The 13212-nt window shown below is 39.5% G+C and overlaps 1 protein-coding gene across 1 annotated transcript in view; it reads right to left on the minus strand.

Moving 5' to 3' along the window:
- Nucleotides 1-190: 190 nt before the first annotated feature.
- Nucleotides 191-13212, minus strand: part of LOC109527444 (Kv channel-interacting protein 2-like) — a 17741-nt gene continuing 4719 nt past the window's right edge. Inside the window, exons 2-9 of the mRNA XM_019889386.1 lie at nucleotides 5965-6063; nucleotides 5755-5879; nucleotides 5598-5667; nucleotides 3977-4047; nucleotides 3659-3766; nucleotides 3468-3572; nucleotides 3233-3295; nucleotides 191-3162 (exon numbers count right to left, since the gene is read on the minus strand). Coding sequence (XP_019744945.1) covers nucleotides 3115-3162; nucleotides 3233-3295; nucleotides 3468-3572; nucleotides 3659-3766; nucleotides 3977-4047; nucleotides 5598-5667; nucleotides 5755-5879; nucleotides 5965-6063 — 689 coding nt within the window. The 3' untranslated portion in view covers nucleotides 191-3114. The remainder of the gene's footprint in view (nucleotides 3163-3232; nucleotides 3296-3467; nucleotides 3573-3658; nucleotides 3767-3976; nucleotides 4048-5597; nucleotides 5668-5754; nucleotides 5880-5964; nucleotides 6064-13212) is intronic.

The following is a 13212-nucleotide window of genomic DNA, read 5'->3' on the forward strand; positions in this document are numbered from 1 at the left end:
TGTTTTTTTTTTGTTTTTGTTGGGGAAAAAAATGAATTGCCCACACATTTACAACTAACGACAATTTATTGTCTGCATTACACCTGAAGCTGCAAGAGAACATGCAAACTCTACACAGCAAGGCCTGGGTCCAATTGGAGCCAAAGTCTGTAGCAAACTTGGTGAATATTAAAGGACAGAGGAGCAGTTGTTACATCATAACTGTGAGGTTTCATTGTCATCCATCATCATCATCATCATCATGTTCCAATGGAAAATACTCCAACACATGGCTTGTGTGACCGTGCACGTCATGCAGACACGATACGATCTGAAGAAACATCATGGCCACGTTATTGCATGATCTCACAGCCATCACTTATCTTACAATGTGTCCCATGTGTATCAAACATGCCAGGGTACACATCTGTGTTCTTAAGTGAAATGATCTTGAGAGTTATGTCCAAATGTATTTGCCTACAAATGATTAAGGGCCAGTTCACCTAGGACACATTTTTCCTTACGATAAGTTTTTTAGGGACCCCCCCACTGCGTTTTTGGTCTATGAACGAAGCAGCAGAATCCATATACCGACCGTATTGTTCTATTGAGCACTGCTTTCCATCGGTCTATGGATCACCTGGAGAACAGGAACGCGTGCTGCTGCTTGATTTTAGCTCTGCATTCAGTACCATAATCCCACAGGACCCTGATGTGTGGGTGAGTCCCCTCCTCTTACACCCTCATGACCCACAACAAAATTCAGCAGTCATGATGTCATTAAATATGCAAATGACAACAGTGGTGGGGCTCATTTAGAATGAGGATGACAAACATAGGAGACGAGGGGAGACTTTTGTGACTTGTGAAGACAACGCAAAAGATCTTTGGAGATACACTGCCAACCACGGATGAATTGGCACAGCAGCGTTGCCTGTCCAAGGCTTGTGATATTGGTGGAGACACCTCACACCCCTGTCATAAACTGTTTTCCCTCCTGCCTTCAGGAGCAACCGCAGCCTGAGGTGCAAAGCTGCCAGGTTTTTGAACAGTTTTTATCCGACCGCCATAAGACTGCTAAATATAAAAAGAGTGGGAACACGTGCAATAAACAATGTGCAAAGGCTCTCCGATAAGTGATCCTTTGTTCGGCTTGAATTCATTGCCTTTATTGATTATACATATGGATTGTTTTTTCATCTGTATTTTTAGAATCTATTCTGTTTTTATTTCGTGCTGTGCATAGTTTAACATTTCGTTCTGTGATAGCTGATAGGATTGATGTACATTAAGTTATCCCATATTTACTCTTATATTACTACAAAGCATTTATTCAGCGGTATGGCCTTGCGAGGCTTCACTGAGAGAGAGACGGCGAAGGACAACGTTGAAGGGGGGCCAGCTGGTTCCCAAGCTTGGACGAGATAAGCCATCAAGGAGTGGAGCTTGTTAGGCTGCACGGCTGTGTAAAAGAACTCGAACCCTTCCGAGCATACAAGAGTGCACCTATATTATATTCTTTGGATTGGAGACTTCACCAACACTCTCAGACTGAAATCAGATAAGCTCTGAAGAGTGGAAATGGCTACCTTGAGACGGCGCGCTCATGACGAGCTTGCACAAATGAGCTCATGAACTTCTACGAGCACAGGAGTGCATTGTTTTTGGCCAGACATCATCTTTCTGTGGATTTCATCAAGGGTTCGGACGTATGTGTGTGCTTCCCACTCCCTTCCCTTTAGAAGGTCATGTATTAGGCACCTCTTTTTTTTTCAATAAATTGAGGACTCTGCAGGTTGTATCTCAGAACGGGTCGGAGCTTGGAACCGGGTACAACCTGTCCGTTCTCTTGTCTTCCTTCCGTGTTTGTTGTTTATTAAATGTTGTAGGTCGACTAAACCTAACAATAGAATTTATCAGGGTTAAATTTGAGTCTGAGTCTGATATTATTGTAAGAAAATTTTCGGACCCTTTCGATTGGTAACCTATCAGGACAAACCCAGTTCCAATCCAGTTGGGACGTTGTGTTACACATAAAAACAAAATACAATGATACGCAAATCATATTCAATGTATATTTCATTGAATACATTGCAGCGTCTGTTATTTAATCTAACTGAAAAACGTCATTGTTTTGAACTAATAATCATTAACTTTGAATTTTAGGCCTGTAACATGCTCCCAAAAAATGCTGGGACACGTGGCAAAAAAGACTGAGAAAGTTGGGGAATGCTCATCAACCACCTGTTTGGAACATCCCACAGGTGAATGGGCTAACTTGGAACAGGTGAGTGCCAAGATTGGCTATACAAGGAGCTTCCCTGAATTGCTCAGTGATTCACAAGCAAAGATGGGACGAGGTTCACCTCGTTGTCAAAACAACTGCATGAGAAAATAAAAAAAACAGTTTCAGAAACACAACTGGCTGCTCTGGGCCCGAGCTCCTCGAAGATGAACTGATGCAAAGTGGAAAAGTGTTGTGTGGTCTGACGAGTCCATATTTCATCTTGTTTTTGGAAACTGTGGACGCCGTGTCCTCCGGGACAAAGAGAAAAAGAACCATCGGGACTGTTATGGATGTGAAATTGAAAAGCCAGCATCTGTGATGGTATGGGGCTGTGTTCATGCCAATGGCATCTGTGATTTCCACATCTGTGGAGGCGCCATTAACACCTAAAGGGACTTACAGGTATTGGCTCATCCAAGCAATGTCTTTTTCATGGACCCCCCTGCTTATTCCAACAAGACAATGCCAAACCACGTTTTGCAAATGTGACAACACTGTGGCTTCTTAGTGAAAACCATTTTTTTTTCAGTTTGAACATTAAATATCTAGTCTTTGCAGTGTATTCACTTAAATACAGCTTAGACATGATTTGCAAATCATTGTACTTTGTTTCTATTTATGTTGAACCCAACGTCCCAACTTGGTTTTGTAAATTCATAAAACAACAGGCCCACCATCCTGATTCAGTCTTGAACAGCTCCAACAAACCTTAAATGTATTTTCAATCAGAACAGAGTGATTTTATCACTCTGTGAGGTGACAGGTTGAAGTCCAACACGCACACACATGCACGCACACACTGCAGCGTTGAGGTGGAGCTCCAATTGGAGGAACGTTCGATGCCACCTTTAGATGACGTTGTCGAACATGTGCATGGACTGCATGATGTTCTCATCCTAGAAGGGAGGCACGGGTTATGCGCTCTTAATATGCTGCTGGAAATAAGGTTAAAAAAAAAAAATCCACCTTCTGGCACGTTTCCAAGAACTCATCGATGGTGACGACGCCATCTTTGTTCCTGTCCATTTTCTACAAGGCGACACATAATTAGCATTAATCTGATTCCTGTGCAGCAGTTTACAACTAAAAGCTTCTTTTTGGGTCCTGATTAATGTGAAGAGCTACCAGTCTCAGATACAGCGCTGACCTTTGAACTATGCCACTGTGCTGCCCAATATTTGTTCTGTATTTTTTTTCCAACCTGGAAGAAGCGTTCCACGTGGTCCTGGGGAGCGCTGTCCCTCATGCAGGGGTACGTATACTTGCCCATCATGTCATAAATGGAATGCATGATGTCTGTCATCTCCTGAGCAAAACAAGTCATCACCATAAGCTGTTAGTAAAACATGAACAGAAGAAAAAAAAGAAACTTTTAGTGAAGAGTGCCGACACCTCTCGAGTGATGCAACCGTCCTTGTTGAGGTCATACAGGTTGAAGGCCCAGTTGAGTTTATCTGTGACGGAGCCTCTGAGGATGATGGATAGACTTAAGACAAAGTCCTACGGCCCAGTAAAAACAAAAAACAAATGGGACAGAAAAGAGAGAAGTGAAGGCTATATTTCTGATACACATGAACCCAAAATGGACTTTACATTTGTTTCTTTTCTAAACCACACCCCGCATCAAGTCACGCAAGCTAGAAGTGTTGAGATGTTATGACACAATTGATACGCTGCCTAGAGCAGTCAACCTTTTGTTGTGTGTTTTACCTCAAAGCTGACAGATCCGCTTTTGTGAGTGTCAAAAGCCTCAAACAGGAAATGTGCATACATACTTGTATCTGGAAGAGGAACATTTTATATGAGCGCTATGCAGATTTACAAAAAGTAACCACATATCAGACATTTAAGAGCTCTCCTATCACCAGTGGAGCAGTTTTGTTAGCACTAGCATCAATGCTAGTGTTACTGTTCAGATTTGTGGACGGTGAGTAACAACAATTTAGGTAGGAGAGGGTTTAAGTTTAACCATGATCGTCTTAGTTTTATCGTGAACTCTCTATTTGGTGAGAGTAAACAGCTCTGTCACTGACTCCTCTTTGTACTCTGTGACAGCATTCATCTAAGTGTTATGGAATGTGTTGTTATTATTTTGTATTTTCCTAATGGCGTGTTTGGCGCAAAAAAGAAAACACTGCTCATCACCAATAGTAAATTATAGTGGTGGTGGCAGCGTCAGGCCTCGGGGCTGTTTTTCCTCAGCTGGAACTGGGGCCCGTGACAGGGTGGAAAGAATTATGAACAATTCCAAACAGCAGTCAGTGTTTGAGCATAAAATGGCAAGCTTCTGCTTGAAAGCAATGTCAGGAAAAGCATACGAGAACGTCGGAAATTGATTTGGCGTTAACGCTTTAAAAAGTGACAGTTGTGTGCTGACTCCTGTTGAGCATGAGTTTGAATGTGGCAGTCGTACAGGTTACAGGTCACATTAATGGTGGGAAAAGTTTTGAAATTGTTTGTCTTCATCTCTTTTTTTTTTTTTTAAATGTGGCATTTGAACAGGGGTGTGCACATATTTTGTCCACTGTAAATGTGCAACGTCAACTGACGTTTTTGCTCAAGGGCACCTTTGAATTTATAAAACGGACAGATGAGCCACATCATCCAAAAAAAAAAAAAAAAAAGTTAATGTGTATGCAAAAAATAAAAGGAAAATATTGTATTTTAATAGCGGAATAATTATTTTGTTAATTATAATTAATAAATCAAAGATTTCACAAAATTAAAAAGTAAAATGGATTTGTTTTTATTTTACTGTTTACAATACATCAATCAACCAATTGTTCTAATTAGATAAATGAATAAAATAGATTTTTTGAATACATTTTTAGGAAACATGATCCCCCAACAACACGTGTGGGGTCTCAAATTTCAAAAATCAGCTTCCACACCCATCCACACAATGTTTTTTTTTTTTTTATCACAAGATGGGGTTTCCCAAACTCCCACGTTAGTTTACAATTAAAATAAATCTCTAAGCTTTTTTTATATTACTGTACAGAGCAAACCGCGATTGTTGTCACGAATGATAGTTGATTGCTCGCTATTTCACTTGTTCATATGTTGATATTGTTCCATTTGGTGTTGAGCCGAAAATGACAGAAAAACCCAAGTTCTGAAAGTAAACAATGTCATCCAACTTATGTAGAATATCCAAATTCCCTCGCAGAAAATGACAATGGCGTTTTATGCAGACTCCGGTGGTTTGTTTATTTGTGGCACTTGTCTGGTTCTTTTCTTTGCATGTCTTTGTAATTACGGTCTTTAAATTTGGAGTTTGGACAAGACAGTAGTTTTATTTTAAGAAGTAAGAACAGAGACTGCTACTGACCTCCCTGAGGGAAGAATTGAGAGTAGATGTTTTTAAATGTCTCCTCATTCACTGCACCACTGGGACACTCCTGGAATGAAAAGATATAAAAACCCTCGCTCTTGCAAACGCATGAAAGTGGTTGCAGGCGAGAGCAAATGTTGCCAACTGGGCTCACGTTTTTGAATCCTCTGTAGAGGATCTGCAGCTCTTTTTTACTGAAGTTAGTCTGCCCCATGAGACGTTCGAGGCCTTTGGGTCGGTGACACACCGCCGAGAACTCAGCCTCATCACATACGCTATCTGCACACGCAGGGAGACACATAACACACCATTACGGCACAAGAGATGCATTGCATGACTAACAGGAATGCGAAGGGCCACTTGCTTTGATTGATGGACGGGCCGGAGCCAGAATGATAGCAGGGCAGCAGTTTGAGGAAGCGCTGCTTGATGGTCCTTTTGGTGGCTTGATTTGGTGGGTTACCTAGAAAGAATTGAAGAGTTGAATGGGTAACTCAAGGCACTCCATAACATATTTTGAAAAGATGATGCTCTCGTCTCAGTTTACTAACCAATGTCCTGTACTTAGCCAGTGTGAAATCTGGGCTAGTTGAACCCAAAGCTCTTATTCTTATGTATGAATGCAACAAGTAGATTGGTATTAATTGACCCTTGTGGTATCCAGTAGTTTTTACTATCTCTGAGTTGGGGGTTCAACACAATGCTCTGTAAACTCTTTGTTGTGTGCGGGAATGTGGGAAAGCCATCTTTCAAAAAAAGCAAAATTTTACAAAAAAGTTATTTGCCCAACAAACATTTCATCAAAGCTTGTGGTCTTCAAATTGTGTGTTCATCCAACTATTTGCATTGATTTGTTTATTTTTTACAGTGTTGGTTCATCTAAAAATTACAATATTGTATAATTACATCACAAATAACTGATGATAAAATGTCTCTAATTTTATTCAGCATAACACCAATTTTTGTGACAAAATTAAAATGTGATTACAAACCATAATAAAAATACAATATTATGTCTTTTTTTTAAGGGCTCAAAGACCCTTAACCCCCCCCCCCCAAATTGTCAAGCGCAAATAGAATTTGAGAATTTCAGGCCACTCCAGTACAATTTATTGAAATTATGACGTTCCAAAATACTCTAAACACCTCCAATATTTTCATTCGTCCCACGAATTCTCTGGTAATTGTTTCCAAGCGAACTGGACCGTGCAATGATCAATTCTGCCAGGAGAGGGCAGTGTTGCTCCGTAGCTACATAAACCAAGAAACAAACGACCGGTACTCTCCAAGAAACGTTTACACGCACACAAAGATCCAACATGTTGAATAAATGACTGTTGAGAAATTTTCACTTAAATCTCCACTCCCGCTAACAGCCACAGCCAATCTGTGGGTGACGTTTTTGATTTTGAGAGCGCACCAAGGCCGGGTCTCGACAGCCACGTATGAGGGGGCGGCAACAAATCTTGTGGACGAATTGTGCTCCAGCACCTTTTACCACGTCTCACTGACAAATTCACTCACTTGGATGCAGCCACACACCCTGCTCGAGGAAAACAGGCTACAGTTTGTATTTATCTGCACTCTATTGAACTGATGAAATGAGTGAAACAACGAGTTCAGTGACTGTGTGCACATGTATGTTTGCATGTGTACGTGCACTCACTGTTCATGCACGTGTGTGCTGTGCATGTGTGTCCCCTCCACTCTGCAATTTTGTGCATGTGCACGTGTGTGTCACCTTCACCCTGCAATTTATGCATATTTGTTGTGTGTGTATTTCAAAATGAAGCAATTGTCCTGATCCAAGGGCACACAACTATTTCGCTTACTTTTGCCAAGGCACGTTTGTTGCGGTGTGGCATTTGCATGAGGCAGATGATGTTCGTGGACAAAATGTCTCTTTTGATGGCTGATTGTTACTTTCGGGCGGAAGAAAGCGTCCTGCTGCGTACAGAAATTCCTTTCTCTCATCACGGTGGAAGATTTTCTTCCCCAAAAGCAATCCATCCATTCATCCATTTTCTAATGCGCTGATCCTTACAAGGGTCACAGGCGTGCTGGAGCCTATCCCAGCTGTCTTCTGGCAGTACACCCAGAACTGGTTGCCAGCCAATCACAGGGCACACATACACGAACAACCATTCGCATTCACAATCACACCTAGGGACAATTTAGAGTGTTCCGTTAACCCGCATGTTTTTGGAATGTGGGAGGAAACCGGAGTCCCCGGAGAAAACCCACACAAGCACGGGAAGAACATGCAAACTCCACACAGGAAGGCCGGAACCGGAATCGAACCCTGCAACTCTGCACTGTGAGGGCAACGTGCTAACAAGTCCATTACCGCCCAACAAAAGCAATCCTCAAGGGTTATTTGTTTTGATTTCTCCATTGCTTCTGGTTCGAATGCACTCTCTACTCACTACACGCTAATCCACCCAACTCTGTGAAATAAAACATCATTACAAATATATTTAAGATACATCAGCCGGCACTATTGATTCTGAAGGACCAAGGCATACTGGATGGGAATGGAAAGTCTGAAACCCGATTGGACAAAAGAGTATCTAACACACATACTCGAAGTAGTGCAATCAAGAGAAATGCTAAGAAAGAAAAGGAAAAAAAACAGTTGTGAATAAATTACTTAAGTAATAAATAAAAAAATATCTTATTTCATGGAACAAATATAAGAATTTAGTTTATAAATGTAGGTCAGTGCTTCTGACAGTGTTTAGGCCAGCGGTGCCCAAATTGTATTGTATTATGATTTATATTTTGTATTGAATCCAGATGGAAGACAGATTAATGATCATAAATATAATGAATTAGTAAATCACCTTTATACTATGAGGAGGCGAAGTAGTTGGAAAGCTTTTATGAGTAAGCTACTTGCTGATTGCACATGTGCGTGCAGGCTATTATTCATGGAGAGCTTCATGCAGTCATGATGTTTGCTGAGGAGATGTCAATCAAATGTTCAAATACGGCAGCTGCAGCCGGGTGGAAAAGCAAATAAACAAAGGACGACACTTGTCATCTTCATAACGCAGAAGGGCAAAAATGATGCAGTCGTTTTTCTATTTCTGCCGATTGAGCGCATTTAAGCAGAGAGAGGAGAAAAAAGTTTCCTTGGCAATGCCATTTTTTTTTCTACTGGCAACTATTTTTAGAAGAGATGATTGATCGTGCCAGAATTTGATGAGAACAAAACACACACACACACACACACACACACACACACACACACACACACACACACACACACACACACACACACACACACACACACACACAAAGCAGGGTTGCAGGTAATGTTTACAACAATACAAGCACATTTAAGCATGTTCATGTCCATAAAGTGGTTAAATGTGTTTCCAAAACACCTCTCCCTCAAAGATTGGACCTGTGCTTGCCCTCCGGCTGACTTTGATTGTTTCAATCAATTTCATTGTATGCCGCTCACTGAGGCAGATCAATACACTCTACCCTGCTGCTCCTAACACAATTAAAACACTCTTATGCACTCTTTTACCAGCTGAGGATGAGACACCAGGACGAGACAAATGAGAATAAAAACACACTTGGAAAATATACATTGGCCAGGAAGTTTAAAAAAAAAATGGAAGCCGCCACTTAATGTGTCTATTCAGAGTGTGAGTCTTGTTTTTGACATTAATTATGATGTTATGAAATCCATCCCTCCATCATCCAAACCAAACGAAAACCCCAAATCCAAGTTTGGCTCTTTCACACCACAAAAACAAGAGAAATGACATATGACAAAGGCACCCAAGCTCCGCAAACCACAGTTTGCTCTAAACCAGGGGTGTCAAACGTACGGCCCGCGGGCCGGATCCGGCCCGCAAAGGACTTTAATCCGGCCCGCTAGATGATTATGTAAAGCAGTGGTGTCAAACATACGGTCCGCGGGCCGTTCAATCAGGCCCCACAGGATAATTTAAAAGTGAAGAAAATGCATAAAAGACACAGAATAAATATTTTTAATAAGGTGCAATTCATTGAGTATCCGCTAGGGGACACTGTTTTGATCAGAGAAGAAGACAACAGCAGCCTCAGTCCATCACTGAGACAGACCCATGACAGCAGACGCTATCAATAGCACTCTCACATTTACACATTTAATAGCACGCTCCTTAGTTTGTAAGGTGTAGGCAGGGATTACATTTAGATTTTATATGCACGTGTAAATGGTTTAAAACTTCCTTTCTTTATAAATCTCGTTTAATCTTAAAGTGCATTACTATATTTTTCAAAACCAATTACTTGTTAAAGTTTGTACAATCAGTGGGATCAGTTGCAATGCATATATGTGAATGATAAAAGTAAATTGCACATTTGTCGAAGGAAATGTAAGGTGCTTCATGAAATGTTTTGTAAAAGATATGTTCATTTAATTTCAACATTTTCCTAATGTTCTTGTGCTTCTTTATACTAAAACAAAGGAAAGACATGTTGTTTTGGTTATTTATAGCAAAGTATGGTATCATTTTAATGGTCCGGCCCACTTGATATCTACCCAGGCCGTATGTGGCCCACCATGTGAAATGAGTGTGACACCCCTGCTCTAAACTGATTGTGGAGTCAACATTGGAATAGTGAGTTTGAACTGAGTCACAAAACAATTGCTAAATTAGCTAAGGGTAAAGCCGTGTACACATCCTCAGAGGTTGGAAAAAATATCAAACCTATTTTTAAAAAGTGAGGAGTAGCTAGTACAGACATCTTTTTTTCAACTGAACAGAGTCAGAGTAAAATGTCGTAAAATCAAATTAACACTCAAGTGAAGTACAGATACAGTACCCGAAATTTTTATTTCAGTAGGCTACACTTGACACCAGTGGTGACACGTAAAAAAGCCTTTTGGATGCAAAATCTTTTTGGAATCTTCAAATAAGTCCACAAGATTGACGGGCAACTCCTCTGACGTTTTGATGTATCCGATCACGTTCTTTTTTTTTTTTTTTTTCCATGATCACTTTCCAAACGGACTTTCTTTCGTCACGCCATCCTAAGAAGGGTTTGGCCCAGCTAAATCAATCATGTCGCCCCTGCGCTTCCAGTAATCCTCACTGGGACTCCACTCACATTCTGGATGACCATTTCTTCCAAACCGTGCGCTCTCTCACACAGCTTTGATACAAAATACACCCGGGCTGTGTTTTGTATCAGACGTCACCTCTTCGAGTCAGGAGGATGAGCTTTGGATATTTGTAACACAACATCAAACCACACAAATCCCATTTGCTCCTTGGAGCACGTGTCAGCTGGCAAACAAGAAATGCAACGGAGATTAAGCAAAAACACACACAAACACACACATGGGCTCGAACTCGTTTGTTCCCACGAATTCACTTTTTCATTACGCAAAGTGTTACAGTAAGTGATGCGCAGACATGTTGAGTCTAGAGGGGATACTGATGACTAAGCAAATATCCAGCATCTCTGATGCACCATTTTTTTTACACCTAGCTCATCCATATTTTATGTTCTGTTCATCCAATCTGCTTGTTTGATCGTCATCAATATTGTTTACTGTTTTTCTTTCGTCCAAATTCTCCACTATACAGTACATATTATACAGTTATCATGATGCAGTAGTACTATGAAGTTCCAGTGTTCTAAAAGTGGGGAAAATTGAGAGTTTGACTCAATTTGAGGTGAAAAGTATGTTCCAATGTTCTATTTTAGGAGTCTGAAGTTTGAATCCTATGAAGTGACTTGTCCTGTTTTTCTGGCCATTCCCACTGGTCTTGCAGGACTCCGAGCTGACTGTTGCAGCTTTTTGTGAACAAAGGACTTCGATTTAGATATTCTTTTGCAATGGCCATTTGAGTCCTTCTATATGTGATGAAAAGAAGGAAATCTGAGGCAAAACGTAAGGTTAGCAATTTAGCCCTACATTGTCATTGTGAACAATAGGTCATGTTATGTTTGACGTTTTCCATTATGTCAGTGGTTCATTTCAGAAGATACTTGTGGGACAGTGAGCGTTAAACAAAATATGACAGATTTATTTATTGTTTGTAGAATATTTCAATTGGACTGGCTAGCTTCTGCTTTGAGTTCTAAGACACTAACATTACGAGTGCAACGGTTTTATGATGGTGACACTGGAAAAAATCTTCCAGATATGTTAAGATTTGCACTGGAATTCACTTTCCTCGATCTGATGTGAACTGCCCTGTAGGCCAATGTAAAGAAAAAGAAATAATGAAAAATAATTTTTATAGTCCCATGAAGATGGGACACTGTTTTACTCAAAAATAAAAACAGGATAACAAATCATGTTCAACTTATTTAATAAAAAACTGATAGATATGCTGAGTTGTTCAAATAACAAGAAAACACGAATAATATGTGGCGACTTTAACATCGATTTATTAAACCCAAATGGACACAAAAAAACAACAGATTTCATAAATATAATGTATAGCAACGGTCTTTACCCAGTCATTCTGAGACCCACCAGAATAACAGTTGACACGGCCACATTAATAGATAATATATTTATAAATAAGATTGACCATAAAAAGGAAAGTGGACTTCTCATAACTGACATAAGTGACCATCTACCGGTCTTTGCAGTCTTTCACAATTATTTTGATAAAAAAACTAAATCAATAACCCACATATCAGAAATAAGACCCAGAACCCAACATTCCATTGCAGCTTTTAAGCTCGACCTAGACAAGCAAAATTGGTCTGAGGTCTACACAAATAAAGATCCAAATACTGCGTTTGACGCATTTCAGTCAACCATAACCTCCTTATATGACAAGCATTTCCCAGTAATTAAGGTCACCAGAAAGTACAAAAACCAAAGTAAGCCATGGATAACAAAAGGTATAGAAAATGCATGTAAAAAGAAAAACAATCTATACAAATCGTTTCTAAAATCCAGAACCAAAGAAGCTGAAACTAAATACAAGACTTATAAAAATAAATTAGTAAACATTATAAGAACCAGCAAGAGAGACCATTTTCATACATTATTGGAGCAAAATAAAAGCAACACTCAAGAAATATGGAAAATCTTAAATCAGGTAATTAGAAATAGCTCTAGTAAAGTCGATTATCCGGAGTACTTTATGAAAGATAAAAATACCATTATTGAGGATACTGCACAAATAGCAAAGGAATTTAATGAATATTTTGTTAATATTGGCAGCAACTTAGCAAAACAAATTCCTGATCCAATAAATTGTTTTGAAATAGATAAATACATAGAAAAAAATTCTTCCACAATGTTTCTTACTGCAGTGAATCAAAATGAAATATTAAATATTGTAAAAACATATAAAAGTAAAAAATCAACTGACTGTTTTAATATTGATATGACAATAGTAAAACAGATCATAGAAATTGTAGTGCGACCTTTTACATACATATGCAACTTGTCATTTCAAGCAGGTATTTTTCCATCAAAAATGAAAATAGCTAAAGTCATTCCAATTTTTAAAAGTGGAGAAAAAAAATTATTCACAAATTATAGACCAATATCACTGCTACCACAATTTTCAAAAATATTAGAAAAATTATTCTCTCACAGACTTGACAACTTTATAAACAAACACGGGCTGTTAAG

This window comes from Hippocampus comes, unplaced genomic scaffold (genome assembly GCF_001891065.2).
Source record: "Hippocampus comes isolate QL1 unplaced genomic scaffold, H_comes_QL1_v1.1 scaffold86, whole genome shotgun sequence".
Classification (NCBI taxonomy): Eukaryota; Metazoa; Chordata; class Actinopteri; order Syngnathiformes; family Syngnathidae; genus Hippocampus; species Hippocampus comes.